Source organism: Coloeus monedula, assembly GCF_965178545.1.
Source record: "Coloeus monedula genome assembly, chromosome: 26".
NCBI classification, from domain to species: Eukaryota; Metazoa; Chordata; class Aves; order Passeriformes; family Corvidae; genus Coloeus; species Coloeus monedula.
The window spans coordinates 1,838,475-1,860,313 of record NC_138806.1 but is presented as its reverse complement, the minus strand read 5'-3'; the positions used below and the strand labels follow the sequence as shown (position 1 = coordinate 1,860,313).

The 21,839-nt window shown below is 62.0% G+C and overlaps 1 protein-coding gene across 1 annotated transcript; it reads left to right on the top strand.

Moving 5' to 3' along the window:
• Positions 1-3,473: 3,473 nt before the first annotated feature.
• FMNL1 (formin like 1) lies at positions 3,474-20,467 on the top strand (the record flags this gene model as incomplete). Its single annotated transcript, XM_082297477.1, has 26 exons — positions 3,474-3,635; positions 9,401-9,484; positions 9,726-9,809; positions 9,898-9,971; positions 10,498-10,581; positions 10,794-10,928; positions 12,107-12,215; positions 12,439-12,515; positions 12,608-12,701; positions 13,026-13,100; positions 13,639-13,749; positions 13,821-13,970; positions 14,062-14,163; positions 14,271-14,508; positions 14,716-15,021; positions 15,136-15,257; positions 15,713-15,915; positions 16,401-16,635; positions 16,718-16,786; positions 16,900-16,980; positions 17,516-17,645; positions 17,738-17,901; positions 18,132-18,233; positions 18,508-18,600; positions 18,782-18,905; positions 19,863-20,467. The coding sequence occupies 26 exons, from the start codon at positions 3,474-3,476 to the stop codon at positions 19,964-19,966; spliced, it is 3,312 nt and encodes a 1,103-aa protein (XP_082153603.1). The 3' UTR covers positions 19,967-20,467.
• Between the last annotated feature and the right edge of the window lie 1,372 nt (positions 20,468-21,839).

Here is a 21,839-nt window from a genome sequence, read left to right as displayed (position 1 = left end):
TAAGGGGAAAAAAAAATCCATTCCTGCTTGAGTGTTTTCCAGAGAATTTAAATTAATTAAGAAAACAAACAGAAGTGTCTGAGATCACCCTTAATGTAAAAAATGTAGCCCTGGGCACACATTGAAGGTGATCATTTGAATGTATCGTTTCTAGAATGGCTTTTTAAGGACTTTTATTACAGGAAGCGAGCAGCCCTGGGATAATTGAAGCTGTCAGGTCAACACCCTCGTGTACCAAACACGAGGAGAGCGGTGAAAGGAGAGAAGACACGGGTGGTGACAAGGGTGTGGTGCAAGGGACCGCATCATTGTCCACATGGCCAAGCCTGAGGTGAGGGTGGCTCGATGGAGGGAGAAGCTGTGTGTGCTGAAGGAGCACCAGGAGCACCTGAGCTGGGATGCACTCACCTCCCAGCAAAGCTGCCCAGGTGAAGAGGACACCCAGTGGGGTGTCCTCACTTCCCAAAGGTCCCAGCCAGCGTCTGAGGGGTCAGGAGGCTCTTTGAGGTCACAGGAGCTCAAGAGCCATCACCCCAAGGTGCAGCACTCAGGAGAGGAGCAGATGAGAGCAATGAAGTCCTGCCAACCACGGGTGGTCTGGGTGGTCTCTCATCTCCAGAGACATCCCAGTGCCTGGGACTAGGATGAGGGGTGGGCAGGATGCTCCCCCAGCTCGTCCTGCTGGTGTCACTGGTACAAGGACTGCCACGTCCAGGCTGCACCAAACACCTCCAGCAGCCCAAAATCCAGCCTGGGCTCCCCGTCTCCTGCTCGGTTCCGTGCCCGTGGGAATCGGGAGAATCCAAACCCCTCCTGGAGCGCCTCCCCCTGCGAAGGGCGCTGCGTGCCCGTCCCTCCCAGCGCACGGCCCGTGTCCCACCCGGCTCCCCCAGCCCTGCTCGCCCCTCGCAGCCCTCCCCGCGGCCAGGAGATGGTACTGTTGGCCTGGCCCTGCTTCTGCTGGGGCTCAACCGCGCCCAGCTCCTCGCACCTTTTTCCAGCCGAGGTCAGGGAGGTGTTGCCTGGATGCGCTGACAGCTCTCTGGTTTCATCCCAAACCGGCTGCTCAGAGAAGCTGTGGCTGCCCCGTCCCTGCAAGTGTCCAAGGACGGAGCTTGGAGCAACCTGGTCTTGTGAAGGTGTCCCTGCCCTTGGCAGGGGTGTGACTGGGGGCTGGTTAAGGCCCATTCCAAGCCAAACCCCTCCATGATTCCATGATCCTGGCATGCAGCAAGGTGCTCACAGAGGTCCCAGACCTTGGAGTCCCCACAGTCCCCTGCCCCATAGCAGAGCCTGTCCCCTAAGTGGGGATGGAATCCCCGGTCCTACACATGGTCCAGGGGACAATATTCCCTCCCAGACACTCCTCTGGGACCTCATCAGGATGGCTGACCTGTGCCCACAGAGGACTGCAACGCCTTCCCTGAAAAACCTGGATCGGGAAATGAAATGTGAAATATTTAATGAGAAGCTGAAATATTTAACGAAAGAGATTTCAACTGCAAAATTGAGCCTTGGAATACCAGAACAACCCCAAATATGGGTGACCCCAATTTCAGCACTGCTGAGCTGTCTGTGAGTCCTCTCCCAGCTCCCAGATCCCCAGGACAATGGGATGGACACAACGTCGCTCCAAGGGAACGCAGGGAATCGGTGCCTGCTGTCCTCGTGTGTCCCCTGCCCGGAATTTGGGGTTTGCAAAGGGCGGGGGAGGTTGGCAGAACAGGCCCGGCGCGTTCCCCCGGTCCCTGCGGTGCCGTGGGTGACACCGGGCAGGTCCTGCCGGGCCGGAGGTGCCTCGGGAGCCGGACGGATGCGGCAGCGCCGGCGTCTGGCCTGGGGCTGGGCAGGGGGGTTCAGACCACGGCAGGTCCTGGGGCTGCCAGGATCCCCTCGGGATCCGTCCCCATCCCTCAGCACATCTCTCCTCGAATCTTCGGTTTTAGCAAATTTCACCAAAACTCCGTGAATCTCACCGGGTCTCACCCAGTCTTGGTGAATCTCACTGAATCTCACTAAACAGCACTAAATTTCACCGAATCTCAGCAAATCTCAGCAAATCTCAGCAAATCTCAGTGTCTCTCACGGAACCTCACCGAATCTCAGCAGACCTGACCCGTGCACTGCCCTCCTGTCCTGGCAGGGCCCTGATCGATGGTCACAGCAGGATCCCGGCACGTGCCGGGCTCCGGACAGGAGCCGCGTGTCCGTGGGGTGAATCCGGTGCCACATCCCGATCCCTGTGCCGGGGGTGCTCTGCCGGGGGCTTGGGCGCTGTGGCCCCTCTGGCACAGCCAGGGGACCCTGCTGGTGCCAGCCCAGCTCTGTCCCCTGTCCCTGTGAGCCCCGGCCGTGGCACCCTTGGCCAAGGTGGTTCCGCCCATCCGGGTTTATCCCGGCCTGTGGCAGGAGCATCCCAAACCGCTGGGATTTGCCCCCCCCCCCCCCGTGTGTGCCCACCCACAGGGTCCCCTGCCCAGGGTGTGATGAGTTTGCTCGGGCTCGGCACTCCCTCCTGGGCTGGCTGAGGTGGGTGAGGGAGCCCAGCACCTCCCGAGTGCTCTCCCTGCTCCCACTGCCTGTAAAAAAAACCAGTCATGGAATAGAATGACATTTAAAAGGAAATACATGAATTAATTTTAAAAATAATAAGGTAAAAAATTTAAGGAAAATCAGTTAAAACAAAACAATAAATAATAAGAAATCAAAATGTAAATAAAATAATAAATAAAAGAAGTATAATAAAAATATAAAATTAAATAAAACTAAATTATAAAAAAATAGTAGAACATTATTGTAAGATAAAAGGAAAGTCAAACAAAAAGCCTAAAAAAAAATTAATGGAAATTTAAAATAATAGAATAAAATAAAATAGTTAAATAAAATGTAATAAAATAAAACATACATAGAAAATAAAAATTACAGCAAAAGTTAAATAAATAGAGTGAAAGTAAATTTAAAATAAGAATAAAATAAAGTGTAATAAATAAGGCAAGATAAAATAAAGGGAAAACAGGAATAAAAAATAAAATAAAGTAAAATAATAAAATAAAAAACTTAAGAATAATATTTTAAAAGATGAAGTAAAGTAAAATAAAATAAAATAAAATGAAGTAAAATAAAATAAAATAAAATAGACTTAAAAATGAAAATATAAAATAAATATAATATAAAAAATAAAGTAAAGCGAAAAAATAAAAATAAAAATAAAAATAAAAATAAAAATAAAAATAAAAATAAAAATTAGTGAGCTGCAGTAAGCCCCGCCGGGGCAGCGCCGCTGGGCTCCCTCCCCGCAGCCGAGCAGGTGCCGGGGCCGCCTCTGGCTGCGGCCGGGGCGGGGGCCGGGGGGGCGGGCTGAGCGTTTATAGCGCGATAACGCCCCGCAGAAGTTGCAAACGCCGGCGAGCGGCGGCGGGGACGGGCGAGGACGAAGCTCGGCTCGGAGCCGGGGCCGCCCCGCAGCGCCCGCCATGGGCAACGCGGCCGGGGGGCTGGAGGGGGGCGCGGCCCCGCGGGAGCCCCGCGATCACCGCCCGCAGCCCGGGCCCCCCCCCGCCGCCGCCGCCCCGCCGCCCCCCCGGCAGCCCATGCCCGGGGCCGCCGAGCTGGAGGAGCGCTTCGGCCGCGTCCTGGTGAGCGGGGACGGGCGGCCTCGGGGGGGGGCCGGACCGGACAGGGGGGTCCGGCGGGGAGGGGGCCGGACATAGCGGGGGGGACGGGGGGGAGCCGCTGCGGGGGGCCCGGAGCCGCCGGCGGATCTCTCAGCATCCCTACCGGCATCAGCATCATTGGCAGCGTTACCTCCGTTACCGTCATTATAATGATGGGATTGTTACTATTTCATCGTTCTATTAATTATTTGATTTATTATTTAATTGATAATCTTATTCATAACCGTGACTGCCCCGCTCCCACCTCGTTTCCCCGGGGACGCTCAGCCCTGCCCCGGGATGACCTCCAGCCGCTCCCCTCCCCTCATCGCTCTCACCTTGGGGGGATCCGGCCCCCAAATTCTTGGGGTGACCCCGAGTCTCGGACCCCGGGCGGGCTCCGCCATGGCGGGATCGGCGGCAGGGCCGGAGCGCGCCGCAGGCAGCCGGTGCTGCGGATGGCGATGCTTCGCTCACCTCCTCCTCCTCCTCCTCCTCCCCCCCGGAGCCGGGGAAGCCCCCCGGCACCGCTCCCGGCCTCCCGCGGGGTGGGCAGCGGGCGATGCCGGAGCCGCGTTCCCGTGGGATGGATGGCAGCTCCTGGAAACACTCGGAACTGCGGGAGAGCGGCTCCCGCTCGCTCCCTCCGTCCTTGAGCGGGGTGGGCCGGCCGTGACCTTCGCGCCAGGAGGGCCGGCTCCCGCCACCGCGCCACCCGCTCCAGCCTCTATCCCTGCCCTCCCCAAAAACGCTCCGAGAAAAAAAAAAATGCTGCTTTAATCCCCTGAGCCCCTGGCGGGAGATGGAGCCGCTTTGCCGATCCCGTGCCGGGAGCAGCCGCGGGCGCAGCTTCCAGGATGCCGCCACACCGGGATCTGCTCGGTTGGATCCGCTGGGATCTGCTCTGTGGGGTCCCCCATCCCAGCCCTGAGCACAAATTTCTCGGGAGTTTTTTTATCTCGTGGAGTTTATGGGATTATTTCGGGATCATTGCAGCCGGAGCCACTGCAGCTGCAGGGGGATGATACTGAGGGGCTCTGCCTGGTGGGACCCCCATGGGACCCCCGAAATCCCAAAGAGGGGTTTGCCGTGGGGCACCCGTGATGGCAGGTGGCTGGGTGGGGTGGTGGTGCCTGTGATGGCTCCGGGTGTCACAGCAGCGGTGGCAGGAAGAGACCTCGGGGTGCTTCCGCTGCGAGGCCCCAGGAAGAGGTACTTTCTGCTGGGCTGGGTCCAGCAGCTTGGAAATCCTAAAACAAAAACTGGTCAGAAGAGGGGAAAGCACCGCTTTAGGCCCTCAGCAGCACCTTCTCTGCCTTCATCCCAAGGGAAAGCCCTTTTCCAGGAAAAGGGAGCACCCAGGGGGTTGGATATGCCCAGACGGGAAGCGGGTGTCTTGTGAAACCGGCTGTCCCAATCCCGCTTCCTCCTTTCGCAGCGTCCCTTCCCCATTCTCAGGGCTGTGGGAGCAGTGGCACCCCGGGGGGATGGGGACAGGGGGTCCCTCTGCCCTCGCCCACCACAAACACGTTCCCTGACTCTGGCTTCAACTTTTCCAGCTCCTGAGCTGGTGAGCTCAGTGATGGAGCAGGTGGTGATGAGCTGGGAATCTCCTGGCGGGACACAATCCAGACCTCACACGTTGCCATGGTTACAGTGATGCCATGAGAGCTCAGCGCAAATCAGTTTTGGGCTGGACATCCCAAATTGCAAGAGCTGGTGGTGCAAAGCCTTGGCAGAAAAGCCCAGGGATGAGCCTAGGGGATCCAAATTGCTGCCAGGAGGGGATGGATACGCCCATTCTGTGCCAAGACATGGGAATTTAGTTACCCAAAACTTTGTTCTCCAAAATTGGCTCCTTCCCAGCTGGGGCACTGTGGCAGATGTCGCTTTGGCAGAGTGATGGGAGGGTTGCCCCGTGCTAAGTGGTTTGGGATATGACGAGGTGGATTTTTGGGATGGAGCAGAGGAGGAGCATCTTTGCTGCTGGGGTAGGGATGCTCAGAGACTCCTGCTTGGAGCAGTTGGGATTTTCCCCCTTTGCATGTCAAGAGGCATTAACTGGGAACATAAAAAGTGGAATTGTGAGTTGAGGTGTGGTGGAGTCAAAATCAAACAGCGGCTGACTGGGGCTGGGGCTGCTCCAGCCGGGAGCTTTTCCTGGTGGGGGCTTTGCTGCCTCTTCTCCCAGGACCTGGGGGAGTGCAAGGCCAACGTCACCATTGCAGATGTTTGCAGATGTTTGCAGATGTGCTGTTGGCCCCAGCAGCAGGATGGGTCACCAGCGAGCCCTGGCCACAGAGTCAGCCTCGGCTCAACCAGGAAATGAAACTGGTCCTCAGCTTCCTGCTGGATCCATCCCCAGCCCCGTTCCAGCCCAGTGGCCAAGGCTGGCTGGGGAATGTGGGGCTGCAATAGGGTGTCCCCATGGGGGACGTGTGCCCTGGCAGGGAGGGAAGTGGCCTGTGAGCCAAGAGCTGCTGGATCAGGGTCTGGAGAGTGTCCTGGTGCAGGAGCCCCCCTGTGCTGCTGGATCCAGCCCCGGGTGAACCAGGAGGACATCCCAGTGCAGGGTGGGCACCCAGCAGGGATGAGGGCACGGTGATGGGATCAGGCTCCTCTCCCCGACTTGAGCTACAGCAGCTTCTGCTTGTTCTTAAAATAGAGCTGGAGCCGCAGGCGGCAGCGGCCGCTCACCCCAGCCCGCTCCCGCTGCTCCCCTGGCCATCCTGGGGACAGGTCTGCTCCTCCACCGGCTGTCCCTGCTGACACTTGGTGGGTTTGGGAGTCCCTGATGGGATGGACTGGTCCTGGAAGCATCCCCTGGCCCAGTTTGCTGCATGAGGGAGGTCGGGGAGCCCTGGTCCTGCTCTGTGCCTTGCACTGAGCCCTGGGAAGAGGCAGGAAGACAAGTCCAGTGGCAGTCGGGGGGCACTGGAGGGGACACCATGGGACGGCTGGCACTGCAGGACTGAGCATGTCCCAAACCACTTCAGGGGTGCTCAGTGGCCATGAGGGATGGAGCATCCCAGGAGTGGCGCGGTCCGTCAGCCACCCGGGCACCTGGAGATGTTGGTCCTCCTGCAGCTGGAGAGAGCCCCTAAGCCGCCATCTGGGGCAGTTCCCTGCCCTGTCCCCTTCCCTGGGGCAGGATTCAGTGCCCGCTGGCTGACTGAAAAGTTGTGCCATCCCATGTGCTGCCAAGGCTTTCCATCCCCTCTCTGTGGATGCGCATCCCCCGTGTCCCAGAAACGGCTCCCAGGGTTCAGCCCGGTTCACACTCAGCCTGTCGGGGTTTGCAGCACAAACACTTCCCTGGAGGATGCCGGAACATTCTGTGCTCAGCTCAGCTTGGCTCCGCTCGGCGCTGCCCGCTCACGTGTGGAACAAAAAGAGGTGTCTGACACCCAAAATAGCTCCGTCCCTGGCAGCCATGATAGGAAAAGCTTCTTTTGTACCCAAAACCGATGTTGGTGCTGCTTCACCTGCCCTGCCCTTGGTTTGAGTGTAGGGCTGGCCTGGCTCACCCCACAGCTGGTGTTGGGTCCCAGCCAGCCTCATCCTGGTGCTGGGCATGGCTGGGATGGCACCACAGGCTCTGTGGCACTTTGAGTCACAGCCGGTTGTTGGGGGACATTTGGTGGCACCCACTCAGTGACGTGGTGGGCTATGAGGCTGCTGGGAAGCCCCGGGCAGGGGTGGGATGAGGGTGCTGGGTGCTGATTGAGGGATGTGGCTGCTGGGGACAAGTCCCTGTGGCTCCTCCATCCTTGTCTCCGAAGGAGGAAGAGGAGGAGGACTAAGTCCTTCTTCTCTGGGGTGCTTGGCTGCTGCTCTGTACATCATCCACCCAGCCCCACATCACCCACCCTGCCCCACCTCCCACACGGCCGCTCCCCGCTCCGCGGCAGGAAATGAGAATCGGTTCCTTTGTGCTGCCGGCTGAGGCTCCTCAGCGGAGCCGCTTCCGCCCCGGCACCACAAGCCCACTCGGGACGCAGCCACCACCCAGCTTGTACCCGACCTGTGCCACATCCTGCCCGCAAGGGAGGGACCGAGGGGCTCGGGCAGAGCCACCTCCACAGGGACAGCCCAGCGTCCCCTGCCCCACCCTAGTGCTGGGTCCTGTCCCACCGTCAGCGCAGGGTCCTGCTTTGTCCGAGTCCCACGTGATGGCTTCAAGCTGCTCCACGTGGCCGGTGCCACCCTCCCCTCTCTGCTGAGGGCACCCAACAAGGTCCCACGGAGGGTGCCACGGTGCTGGTGGAGCCCTGGGTGGGGTGTTTGGGTGCGTGGTCCCTCTTGGCACAGCGCTGTCCCTTGGTCTGACCCTCATCCATCCCAAGGATGGCAGCTCAGGGACCAGCAATGGGGACACCCAGGTGCTGCTGTCACCTTGCCCATCCCAGAATCCCCCCAGCAGCTCCAGTGGCTTCACAGTGAGGCCATTTCTGACCCTGCAGCCTGACTGTACCCCCTGCCCAGCTCTCTGTGCCAGCCAGCCCCAGACAAACCCAGCTCCTCCCCACCCACAGCTCCTGGTTTTGGCTTCCTGTGAAAGCAGCTTGACAGGTCCTCCCTGGAGGTGGTGGAGAGGTTTCTGTTCTTGCCCACCACAGTGGCACCTCTCCCCTTGGACCTGTTCTTCTGTGGGAAGCCAAAGCCCTGGGAGATGCCTTCCTCCAAGGATGTGGTTGTTCCAGCACGGCATGCACCCCACGTCCCCATCCTCCTCATCAGGGAACCCCAAGACTGGGATTTAGGGGTGACTTGGGGCTGTGCATTGCTCCACGTGCCATCGTGCCAGCCTGCAGGTTCTCTCCAGGTGAGCTGGAGCACCAGAAATTGGATCTTTTAGCAAAATAAATCACCCGTGAGCCGAGCTGAGCGGCAGCGTGGCCCAGGCCATGGTGGGTGTCCCATGAAGGTCACCCCATGGGGTCCCTGAGCAGAGCAGCTCAGAGGCGGGAGCTGCACCCCGCTCACGGCAGGAGCGGTTTCGGCAGCGCCTGGTGCCGAGAGCGGAAACCGCGTCACGTCCTGGGGCAGCCGTGGGGGCTGGGGTTGTGCAACGGTGGCACAGAGAGACATGGGGACACGCCAGGCCCTGACATCATCGTCTCTTAATAAACACTGGTTTCCCCAGACAGGCTCGTCCTGCATCTGTGGTGGGGGGGACTCGGGGGTGACCCCTCCAGCATGGCCTGGGCTCCCTCAGCTGTGTCACCAGTCAGTGTCCCCATCCCTCACCCCATGTGGCCCTGCCAGGACTGGGCTGGCTGAGGCCAGGCACAGGGTGCACTCATGACATGGACGGATGTGTCCAGTTCTTCCTCCTGTCCCCCACCAACACCTCCTGCCCTCCCCTTGGGGACCCTCAGGTGGGGACATTGCTGATGAGTCCATGGCATGCTCACGTCATCGTCATAGTGATGTTCCCAACCTCCCGCTGTTGTCCTCACCATCCACCAGTGTCCCCATCCTGAGAATGCTGTTCTCATTTCCCCACCACTGTTCCCACTGTCCCACTACTGTCCCCATCTTCTCACTGGAATCTTCATGTCCCACCAGCGGTGTCCCCATTCTCCCACCAACATCCCCATCCTTCCATGGGTATCCCCACGTCCCACTGGTGTCCCCCTGTCGCACTGCTGAGCAAGGACACCCAGTGCTGGGTGAGCAAGGGCTGCTACAGCCCCAGCGGTGTTTTTGGGGTGACCCCCAGTGCTGACACCCTTCACCCACAGAATTCCATGAACCTGCCCCCGGACAAGATGAAGCTGCTCAACCAGTACGACAACGAGAAGAAGTGGGAGCTAATCTGTGACCAGGTGAGGTCCAAGCTCACAGCATCCCCAGTGCTGTCCCTGTCCCCAAGTGCCACTTGTGGCATCAATCTGGCTGTACCGAGCACTGACATCCATCTCATTACTGACACAACACCTTATTAACCTCATTAAGCATTGATGCGGTTGGGGTGGGGACAGGGACACTGTGGCTGCTTTGGGGGCAGTGGCATGTCCCCGTGCCACAGCAGGTGGCCCAGTTTCAGCCTCTCTCTGGGGCTCGCAGGAGCGTTTCCAGGTGAAAAACCCTCCGTCCGCCTACATCCAGAAGCTGAAGAGCTACTTGGACACAGGCGGTGTCAGCAGGAAGGTGAGGGGTCCCCGTTGCACCCCGGTCCCCTGGTCCCCATCCCAGGCTGGGCACAGGCACGGTGCCAATGGCTGTCCCTGTCCCACAGTTCAAGAGACGAGTGCAGGAGTCCACGCAGGTGCTCCGGGAGCTGGAGATTTCCCTGAGGACCAACTACATCGGGTAAGGGTGGGGGTGGCACTGCCATCCAGCCGCTGCCACTGTCTCCGGGGTGGGGATGGACGTGCTGCTGGCTCTGGCTGGAGAGTGACAGCAGGATGTGGAGGCTGTGGCCCCATCCTGCACTCTTGGGGGGGCTGAGGGTGCTGAGGCAGATGGGGGTGCTGTGGGGTCTGAACCCCATATTGGGTCTCTGGTACCCCCTGGGTGCCAGGAGGGACCCTGCCCCCACCCTGGGTGTCCTGACCCCTTGTGGGGTGGTGGGTGCCCATGGTCCCCAGGGCCAGGCTGTCCTGTGGTGGCAGTGGTGACAGGAGAGCCCTTGGGCTGTGTCCCCCATATATCAGGGTCACCATGGCACTCACCTGGCCTCAGAGAAATGCCAGCTCATGGTGCCACCTCATGTCCCCAGCGTGTTCCACCCTTGCTGGGGAGCTCTGACCAGGGGGTGGCTCCACCGAGGGTCTGGGGGCGCGGGGAGAGAGAATGTGAGGGTTGGCAGAGCCCACTAACCCTCTGCACCCTCCAGCTGGGTCCAGGAGTTCCTCAACGAGGAGAACAAGGGGCTGGACGTGCTGCTGGAATACCTCGCCTTTGCCCAGTGCTCCGTCGCGTACGTCCCCACCGGGTGCCCCGTCCCCAAGGCTGGGATCAGCCTCCCCTGGGGCTCAGCGGGGCTGGGGGGTCCCTGGGGGTGCCCTCCCTTGTCATCAGGGCGATGCTCCATGGCTGGGGCTGAGCAGAACATCCCCGACATCCCTGAGAAGCATCTGCCCGTATTGGGGTGCCACGTCTCACCCGTCCCCATTCCCCACGGGCCACCAGGTATGACATGGAGAGCACAGAGAACAGCAGCCCCGGCTCTGACAAGGGCAAGGAGCGGTCGCTGGAGGACCTGAACAAAAGCACCTCCTCGTCCCCCACCCAGGGCTCCTCCAAAATGCGGCCCCTCACTGTAAGGTAACGTGTGGTCCCGTCCCCAACTGTCCCCTGTCCCTGTGCCATGTCCCCGCTCTTGCCTCGCTGCACCCCCGGCCGCGCCGCGCTTGGAGAGGGGCTTGGCAGGGAGACGCAGGCTCGGTCCTAAAAATGGGTGCCCATTGCTGGTTTAAGGGTGGGGCCAAAGCCGCATCCCCCTGTGTGCCCCCAGGGGCTGGGCTGGATCCGTGTCCCCACCCTGGCACTGAGACCGTCCTGGGGTGCTCTGGTTAAACCCCAGGAACACACAAAAATTGGGGGTGTTGGAGATTTTGGGAGAGCAAATCGCAGCCCCCTGGTTTAAACTCGGGGCGGAGGGACGGGCCTGTGTCCCCCGAAGCCGGTCCTGGTGGCTGGTGGCTCTCGCTTGGTGCCGCTCGCCCGCAGCCCCGTCTAACCCCGCTCTTCTCTTGCACGCTGCCGGGGACGCGCTGACGGTAGGTGACGGGGCACTGGCGGGACGGGGACACCCCACGGGACCCCGCTGCTGGTCACCGGTATTGGGGACAGGGCCTGCGGAGCATCCCCGGTGGGCGGGGGGTCCCAGGGACACCCCACCGCGGTCGCCCCAGGAGCTGTAACGTGGCACCCTGGGGAGCGCGGGGGTCCCTCGCCGCCTGCCAGCAGCTCTGGAGGAGCCGGGGTGTCCCTCCCAGCCCCAGAGACAGGTCAGGAGGGACGTGGCACCCGCAGGGGGTCCCATCCCTTGTCCCCGAGCCCGGGTGTCCCCGGGGCGGCGCGGGAGCCCCGTTTCTCCCTCCTGTCCTGCAGGCTCTAACGCGCCTCCAGCTGCTGCCTCTCGAACCAGCACATCCACACCCTCCTCCGCCACGTCCACCCCAGCGTCCCCTGCGGTGCCCCGGGCAGCGATGGGGACAGTGCCCCCAGGTCACCCGGCAGCTCCTGCCCGCCCCGGTGAGCCTCCGAGACCACCCGTGTGCACGAGGGGGCCCCAAATCCCGTCCCACCCCACATCACCCCCCCCGCCCGAGGGCTTCTAGGTGGACACGGACACGGGGGTTTCTCCCGTGGGGTGCGGCCGCCCGGGTACCCCGGTGTCCCCCCGCCCCCGCTGCCACCCCCATGCGCTGTCCCCTCCCCGCTTTGCGCTGCCCCCGCGGCCGCCCCGGGCCCCGCTGAGCCGCGCTCTCCCCGCCCAGGCTGAACCCCTCGCACAGCAGGAAGACGCTGCGCAACTCGCGGCTCGTCAGCCAGAAGGACGATGTCCATGTGTGCATCATGTGCCTCCGCGCCATCATGAACTACCAGGTGCGAGTGGGCGGCATCCGAGGGGATCCTCCCGGGGCTCCCCCGGGATCCCCCGCGCCTGCGGTGGCAGCTTCGGGGTGGGACCGGGTCTGCATCCCCTGGCTCTGAGATGTCCTCATCCAACCTCCTGTCTGGTGGGGATGTGGCGTGGGGGTGTCCCAAGGTCCTGGAGTGTCTCCAGGGGGACACGCGATGCCATTAATGCTCCTTTCCCCTCCCCAAGTCTGGCTTCAGCCTGGTGATGAACCACCCAGCCTGCGTCAACGAGATCACCCTGAGCCTCAACAACAAGAGTGCCAGGTAGGAGCTGCCCTGTCCCCTGCTGTCCCTTGTCCCCCCGTCCCCTCGCCAGCCCCATGGCCCCAACCCCCTCACACCGCGTGTTCCTGCAGAACCAAGGCTCTGGTGCTGGAGCTGCTGGCCGCCGTCTGCCTGGTCCGAGGTGGCCACGACATCATCCTGGCTGCCTTTGACAACTTCAAGGAGGTGAGTCCCCAGCAGGGACACACAGTCCCCACATGAACATCTGTGCTCCAGCTGGGTTTGTGCCTCAGTTTCCCTGTGTGTGGCAGAGCCCTGTGCCATCCTCAAAATGCCAATCTCTGGCTCACTTAGGGATGTTCCAGTCACTGAGCTTGATGTCCCCATGCCAGCCTGTGTTCCCAGGGCCATGTCCCAGCTGGGCTGGGTGCCTGGCAGCACCAGTCAGGGTTGGGATGGTGTCACCAACGGGGACCTCCTGTCCTGCCACCCTCCTGGGTGTCCCCTGGCCATGTCCTCCATGGCCTTCAGCCCCCTGCTCCCCTCCAGGTCTGCGGGGAGAAGAACCGCTTCGAGAAGCTGATGGAATATTTCCGAAACGAGGACACCAACATTGACTTCATGGTGAGTGGCTGCTGGCGCTCGTGCTCTGCTGTCCCCAGGGCATCATGTCACCCAGGCTGCTGCACTGTGCCCAGGCCATTATGCCCCAAGAGCCCCTAAGCCACCACACTGTCCCTGCGCCAGCATGCCACAAGGGATGCTGAGCCACCAAAGTCTCCCCAGGCCACCATGTCCTCAAGGGCTGCTGAGCCACCCTGCTGTCCTGGGGGTGGCATGTCCCAAGGGCTGCCGTGTCCAAGGGCTGCCAGGCTGTTCTGCTGTCCCCAAGGGCTTCTAAGCCACCACACTGTCCCCAAGGGCTTTGTGTCCCCAAGGGCTTCTAAGCCACAGAACTGTCCCCAGGCCATCATGTCCCCAAGGCCAAGGTGCTGTCCCCAGGCCACCATGTCCCCAGGACTGTGCAAACCACCATGCACTCCCCAGGGGCACCGTGTCCCTGCGGGCCACCAACCCCCCATGCAGCCCCCAGGGCAGTGTCCCCAAGGGCCACCCTGCCCCTGTGCTGTGCCTGTGGCCGCGCTGAGCCGTGTCCCCGCAGGTGGCCTGCATGCAGTTCATCAACATCGTGGTGCACTCGGTGGAGAACATGAACTTCCGCGTGTTCCTGCAGTACGAGTTCACCCACCTGGGGCTGGACCAGTACCTGGAGGTGGGTGACGCCGAGGGGGGGTGCCGGGGGTGCTGCCAGTGCTGATGGTGACCCCGGCTGTCCCTCGGCAGACTCTGCGCCTCACCGAGAGCGACAAGCTGCAGGTGCAGATCCAAGCCTACCTGGACAACGTCTTCGACGTGGGGGCCATGCTGGAGGACTCGGAGACCAAGACGGCGGTGCTGGAGCACATGGAGGAGCTGCAGGAGCACGTCAGCCAGGTGGGCCGTGGGCGCGTGGGCAGAGCCGCTGACGCAAGCCCCGAGGGAGGGATGAGGACGGGGCTGAGCGGCGGCGCCTCGTCCCCCACAGTTGACGGAGAAGCTGCAGGATGCGGAGAACGACTCCATGGCCAAGATAGCGGAGCTGGAGAAGCAGCTGAGCCAGGCGCGGCGGGAGCTGGAGGCGCTGCGGGTGAGCCAGGGGTGCCGCGGTGCTGAGGGAAGGCTGGGGCTGAGGGACCGGGGACTGAGGGGTGCAGTGGGACACCGGTGACCTGCCGGGCGTTGTCACCTCTCCAGGAGCAGCTGAGCCCCCCGCGGCCGCCCAGCCCGCCGTCCCCGCAGCCCCAGGAGTGCTACAGGCTGGCGCTGGAGCGGCGGCTGGCGGAGCTCGAGGAGAAGGGGTTGGTGCAGATCCTGCGTGGGCCCGACGGAGACGTCGCCATCGAGATTGTCCCCGTTGTCATAGAAACCCCCGCAGCCCCCGTGGTTTCTGGAGAGGCCACTGCCACCGCCGACACCACCGCCTCCTGCACGGGTACCGCGGGTGCAAGGGGATGTCCCCGTCCCGGCGGGGACACCTGGCACAAAGGAGGGGTGGCAGCGAGTCTCTGGGCACAGAAACCGAGGCGGGGGTGTGGGGATGTGCCCAGGGGCTCAGGATAATGCGGTGGCAGAGGGAGCGTGGCGGTGGCACCGTGCCCTGCTGTGTCACCGTCTCACCCACCTCTTCTTTCCCTTGCAGATGCTCCGGCTCTGGCTCCAGCCCCCCCGCCCCCACCAGCACCTGCTGTCCCCCCGCCCCCACCCCCTCCACCCCCCCCACCTCTGCCGGGGGCTGAGCCCGTCCCCCCCCCACCCCCTGCACCCCCTCTACCCACAGGCACCGCCCCCCCCCCGGCTCCCCCACTCCCGGGTGCCCCAGTGCCGCCACCCCCCCCACCGCTCCCGGGGGGGCTGGAGGGGCCCGTGCCCCCCCCTCCACCACCCCCACCCCTCGGTGGGGAGCCCCCAACCGGGCCGGGTGCCTCCCCCACTGCCAACAGTTCAGGTGAGTGTGGCCCAGGGATGGTGGGGATGTTCCCTGGAGGGGTCTGGGGGCACCCTAGAGTGGGTTGGGGACCCCCCTCCCTGTGACGTGCCCCCCCTGCCTGTGACCCTGCAGTGAAGGTGAAGAAGCCGATCCAGACCAAGTTCCGCATGCCCGTCTTCAACTGGGTGGCCCTGAAGCCGAGCCAGATCGACGGCACCGTCTTCACCGAGCTCAACGACGAGAAGGTGCTGCAGGTGAGCACTCGGGGACGAGGGGCCGGGCACAGGGTGCCTGGGTGGGTCAGTGCCCCAGGCCATGCTGACGGTGCCTCGTGCCCACCCTGCACCCGCCTGCGGTGTCACAGGGCTGCAGGAGGAGCCGGAGGTCAGGAAAACTCCTTAGCACCATGGAGAGGGACAGCATGGGATCAGGCGTGCTTCTCCTCTCACCCTGTCCTTGTGGCTTTGCTCCATCCTCATCCTCACATCTGTCTTTTTCTTCTTCCTCATCTCCATCCTCTGGTCCCCTCACCCCGGCCTTATCCCACCCGTCCCCTCGCCTGCCCCTGTACTTGTCCCCTTGTTCCATCCTCATTCCCCTGCTTCACCTCAATCCTCCTCTCACCCTTATCCCGTTCCTCTGGCCCCATCCTCACCGCGGATGTCCCGTGCCACCTCCCTGCCGTGCCCACAGCCCTGTGTCCCCACAGGAGCTGGACATGAGTGACTTTGAGGAGCAGTTCAAGACCAAGGCGCAGGGCCCCGCCCTGGACATCAGTGCCCTCAAGGCCAAGGCCACGCAGAAGGCCCCCTGCAAGGTGACCCTCATGGAGTCCAACCGGGCCAAGAACTTGGCCATCACCCTGCGCAAGGGCGGCCGCAGTGTCCAGGACATCTGCACGGCCATCGAGACGTGAGTGCTCCCCCCCGGGGTGGAACAAGGTCGGGATAAGGTCGGGCGCAGCCCAGCTGGACCAAGGGGTTGGGATGGTGGGGCTTTGACGAGATGCAGGGATCAGTGTGGGGGTGCAGGGACAAGATACAGAGGGATGGAGAGACGGAGGGATCAGATGTAGGGATGGAGAGACGCAGGAATGAGATACGAGACACAGGGCTGTGGGGGGCAGACAGAGAGACAGAGGGATGCAGAGACCGGTTGTGGGGATGGAGGGGTGCAGGACCAGATGCAGAGAGAGGGAGGGATGCAGGAACCAGATGTGAGATGGAGGGATGTGGGGACCAAAGATAGACAGATGGAGGGATCCATATGGAGAGATAGAGAGATGCAGGATCCAGGTATAGAAAGATGGAGTGATGCAGGAACCAGCTGTGGGGGTGGAGGGATGTTCGGGACCTGCGGCAGGGTCTGACAGTGCCAGGGGTGTCCCCTCCCTGCAGGTACGACCAGCAAGTCCTGAGCCTCGACTTCCTGGAGCTGCTGCTGCGCTTCCTGCCCACCGAGTACGAGCGGACCCTGATCGGGAAGTTCGAGCGCGACCAGCAGCCGCCAGAGGAGCTCTCGGACGAGGACCAGTTCATGATCCGCTTCAGCAAGATCCCGCGCCTGGCCGAGCGCATGAACGTCATGATCTTCCTGGGCAGCTTCGGTGACACAGCCCAGCTGCTCATGCCGGTGTGTGCCGGGGACGGGCGGGGCGGGGGCTGCGCGGGGGCGGCTCCTGCGGCGACACTCAACCCTTCCCTCCCTCCCACAGCAACTCAACGCCATCATCGCCGCCTCCATGTCCCTCAAGTCCTCCAGCAAACTGCGCCACATCCTCGAGGTGAGGGCTTTGGGGCGAAGTGGCCCCGATGGGTGCACACGCAGTGCTGGCAGGGTGTCTGTAGGCACTGCGCCCTCCTGGCCCTGTGTCCCCAAGCCGTGGTGTTCCTGCAGATCGTCCTGGCCTTCGGGAACTACATGAACAGCAGCAAGCGTGGAGCTGCCTACGGCTTCCGGCTGCAGAGCCTCGACGCGGTAGGGTCGGCATGGGGTGCCTGGTGTGGGGGTGATCGGGGGCACTGCCACTGCCAGGGACCAGCCCTGGGGACAGAGGGACACAAGGATCAGCTGTAGGCATGGAAGGACACAGGAACCTGCTGTGGGGAGAGGGATACAAGGACCAGCAGTAGGGATGAGGAACATGAGGTTGAGCTGTGGGGATGGAGGGATGAAGAGACTGAGTATAGGGTTGGAGAGGCAGGGGGAGGACGTAGAGGGATGGAGATATAGGAATGAGGTTGGAAGGATGGAGACCTGATGTGGAGAGGTTAAAGGATTCAAGGACCTTGATGGAGGAAGGATGGAATGAAGGAAGATGGGAACTAGGTGTGGGGACAGAGCGATGCAGACCCAGCCATGGAGATGGAGAAAGATGGGAATCAGCCATGGGAACGGAGGGATGCAGACCTGGCTGGGGGATGGAGGGATGCAGACCCAGCCACCAGAGGCAGCCCCGGGCAGGGTGGGGGCGTGGTGGTTGCGGGTCGGGGCTGACTCTGCCTTGCCCCAGCTCCTGGAGATGAAGTCGACAGACCGCAAGCAGACGCTGCTGCATTACCTGGTGCGGGTGATCATGGAGAAGTACCCGGAGCTCACCGGCTTCCACACTGAGCTGCACTTCCTCGACAAGGCAGGCACAGGTAGTGCCCACGGGTCCCGGGCTGGGGGTCGAGGCAGCCCCGCCCCTGGCACTCTGAGCCTGCCCCGACCCTGCACTGCTCCCCTCCCACAGTGTCCCTGGACGGCGTCCTGCAGGACGTGCGGAGCCTGCAGCAGGGCATGGAGCTGACCCGCAGGGAGTTCATGAGACAGGACGACAGCCCCGTGCTCAAGGACTTCCTCAAGGTCAACTCGGAGGTGATGGAGAAGCTGCAGGCTGACAGCAAAACCGCCAAGGTGGGTGCTGGGGTGGGGCAGGGTCGTGGGGGCAGTCCCCTGCATGGGGACACCCTGGGGTGGCCTCTGCTCACACCTCTGCCCCATGGGAGAGGCTCCTGCTTGGGATGTGGCTCTGGTGGGACAGCCAGGAGGGATATGGGGCGGGATGGGGAGGTGGGAGAGGCTGGAAGGAGGCGGCACGCGATGGGCACCGCTGCCCAGCCCCAGCCCGTGGTCTCTGCCCACAGGAAGCATATGAGTCAGCTGTGGAGTATTTCGGGGAGAACCCCAAGACCAGTCCCCCCACCACCTTCTTCCCTATGTTCATGCGCTTCATCAGAGCCTACAAGGTAGGAGGGGGCATCTCCTCCTCTCTGTTTCTGAGGAGGAGATTTGGGGAGGAGATTCGGGGCATCTGACCCCACTTGGGAGCAATCAGCAGAAGCCACAGGCAAGGCTTGGGCTCGTGGGGCCAGGAGACCCTGGGGCTCGGGAATGCCTTTGGGATGGTCAGAGATGTTGGAACTGTGTTGGGGTGAGCTGGGGACTGTGAGGGGAGGAAGGAGGGGGGCTGCAGTCCTGGACTCCCCTGGCTCAGCACACCCTTCCTGCACCTCTCCCCAGAAAGCAGAGCAGGACATTGAGCTGTGGAAGAAACAAGAGGCTGCAGCCAAAGAGGCGGAATCCGGCTCCCCTGGCAGCGAGCAGCAGCCCGAGGTGAAGATGCCCCCATATCTGTGTCCTGGTGGGGTCCCAGCCCCAGCCCTGAGCGGGCTGAGTGGTGGGGAAGGACTAAACGGGTCCTGGGGAGGGAGAGTTGGGTGGGAGGTGAAGGTGAGGATACCCCATCTCTTCTGGGGTGTGATCATGCCACTCAACCGCCCTGTTCCCTCCCCAGCTGCCTGTCCAGAAGGCCAGGAGGCAGCAGATGGACATGATTGCTGAGCTGAAGAAGAGGCAGATGGTGAAGGAGCCGCTCATCTACGAAGGCAAAGATGGGGCCATCGAGGATATAATTTCAGGTGAGAGATGATTTCAGGTGAGCAGCCAGGTGTCCCCACATCACAGACCCAGAGCTGAGGGCTGCAGAGGCTGTCACAGGAGCTGGAGGGTCACCAAGCCCCATCATTGGGACCAAACCTACCTGCAGCACCTTCCCATCCCACATGGCAAAGCTGCCGAGTGCTCCCTGCCCTGTCTCACATCTCTTCCTCCTCTTCTGCTTCTTCCTCCTCTCTCCTCCTCCTGCTCCTCCTCGCTGTCTCTGGATCGCTCTGCTCAGCTCTCAAAACTGTCCCTTTCACGGCCCGGACGGGCAAACGCTCGTCCCGGCTCTTCTGCGACATGAGCTTCAACGAGGAGAGCCCTCTGTAGGTAACGTGGGGCCGCGGGGCCGGCGCAGGGGGGCGGGGGCTGCCGGGCTTCCCCCTCCCTCCGGGGTTTCTCCAGGTGTGTGGCCGGATTTGTCCCACGCTGAACCCCAACCCCGGGGGCACCCGGGATCAGCCCCCGGTGCTGTGCTGGGCTCCGAGAGCCGAGGGTCGCGGTCCCACGGGCTGATTGTTCGTAGCTGCTGCTCCTCCCGTCCTTGCGTGCGGCTCTTGGCTCCTCCTGAGTACACTCATACCCAGAGGGGCGATCCCGGGCAGAGACAGGACAGGGAGGAAGGGTTTTAAACTAAAAGTTTAAAAGGAGAGTTTTAGGTTGAAGGTTCGGAAAAATTCATTCCTGTGAGGGTGAACCTTGGCACACGGAAGCTGTAGCTGCCCCTGGATCCCTGGAAGTGTCCAAGGCCAGGTTGGACGGGTCTTGGAGCACCTTGGGATAGTGGAAGGTGTCTCTGCCCGTGGCAGGGGTGGCACTGGATGAGCTTTAGGGTCCCTCCAACCCAAACCATTCCATGTGTCTGTGATGGGTGATCCCCGCCATCCGGGGTGGGCAGTGAAGCTCACGCAGCCCCTGCGCTTCCCCCGGTGCAGATCTACGGAACAACCCGTACCGGCGAGGGGACAAGGCCCGCGGCAGCGCCAAGAAACGCGCGGCGGGGCAGAGCCTGCAGGCGACGCCGGACATCGCGCTGTGACCGGCGCCGTGCCTGCAGCTCCGGGACCGGGGCAGGACCATCCTCCCGACACAGATGGGACCGCAGGATGTCAGCCCCGCAGCCCGGGGCTCGGCGGGGTGGAGGGACAGTGCCTGCTCCGAGCTTCTCCAGCCGCTTAACGTGCCAGCTCCACCCTGCCCGCCTGGGGTCTGGCACGGGCACCCCCGGCGCTTGCTTGGCGATGTCCCTGAGCTCCTCTCCCCAGGCTGGCGGGGCTGGGGAACCCTCCTGGCTACGGACAGGGAGGGGGAAGCACAGAAAGGGCCCCAACTTGTCCTGGAAGGAGAAGAGGGGCTGTCCCATCCCTACCCCGGCGCTGCTCCCTCGCACGCCAGCCGCGGGGCCAGCCCTGCGCACCGGCGTGTCCCACTCCTCAGCTTGCTGGTGCCTTTGATTGCCGCTGCGGGAGGGGAGGGGGTGTCAGCGGGGACACGGCGGTCCCCGCACATCTCCCCCGCCTCCTCCGGCCCCGCAGAGCCCCTCGAGATCCGCGTTCTCCTGCGCTGCAGAGCCAGCGAAGAGCTGCTGCAAAGCTCCCACCCTGGGCACCTCCCGGCCCCACCGGCTGGCAGCGGTGCTATTTTACATGATTTTGTGTCTTCCTTCAAATTTCTCTGTGCTGCGGCAGCAAGGATGGGAACACCCCCACACAGGGTGCCCCCAAGGCTGTGGCGAGCAGCGCTGGGCTGTTCCTCGCCGCAAGAGGGGCTCCGTAGCTGCGACAGTCAGCAGCAGGGACGAGTCCCTGCGAGGTGGTGGCACCTCCGCCCACCAGCATCCACCTGCACTGTCGGAGCTGGAGCCTCTGGGATAAACCGGGACTGTCAGCCCGGGGTGGGACACGCAGGAGACGCCGGCAGCCTCCAGCCCCGCAGCAACCGCGATCCCAAAGGCTGCGGGGTCCCTGCTGCCACCAGGCAGGAGGGGCCCGAGAGCCGCACGAGATTCTCGGTACCGCACTGGACCCGACTGTCGCTCCCTCCCCTGCGCCGCTGCTGCTGAGTAACCCCCGGCCCCGCAGAGCCGCAATGAAACCTCTCGGTGCATTCGCTTCATAAACGGCCCCCGCTCGTCCCGATGCGAGGACGCGCCTCCCTCCTCCTGTCCCTCCTCCTGTCCCTTCTCGCTGGTCCCAGCTTTAGCCAGAGCAGCCGCTGCTTCCTGCTGTATTTAAGCTGCTTCAGCGCCGGCTCCGTGTCCGGGGAGGGATGGGAAATGAATGTGTAACTTATAAATGCCTTTAAGCCAGAAATGTAAACCATTAACTGCTCATTTGTATACATTATTTTTATATACTGAAGGCCTGTTTAATCTAAAGCAGAACTGGTAATAAAATGTCTCAGAGGATAAAGGACTTGTCTGGGAGAAGGGTTTGCATGGAGGGGCGATGCTGTCATGGAGGGAGGGAGAAAAGGAAGGAAAGATGGAATGAGGGAAGGATGGAGGGAGGAAGGGAGAGAGGGAAGGAGGAAAGAAGGGAGGAAGGGGGGGAAGATGAAGGGAGGGATGCAAAGATGGAGGGAGTGGCTGTGGCTGCCCATGGATCCCTGGAAATGTCCAAGGCCAGGTTGGAAAGGACTTGGAGCAGCCTGGTATAGTGGGAGGTGAGAGGGTGGAACAAGATGATCTTTGGGTCCCTTCCAACCCAAACCAGTCTGGAATTCTAGCAACCAACCACCCACCATTTTTTGAGGACAACGGATCTGAGGTCTGTTCACAGCACAGACACGTGGGTGCATGACAGCACAAAAAATGTGTTTCAAGATAACTGTCCTTGCTCAGCAGCCCGGCCACAGCCTCCCAGCCCGCTGGGCTCGCTTACAGGAAGGATCCAGCTCCGTGCAGACATACA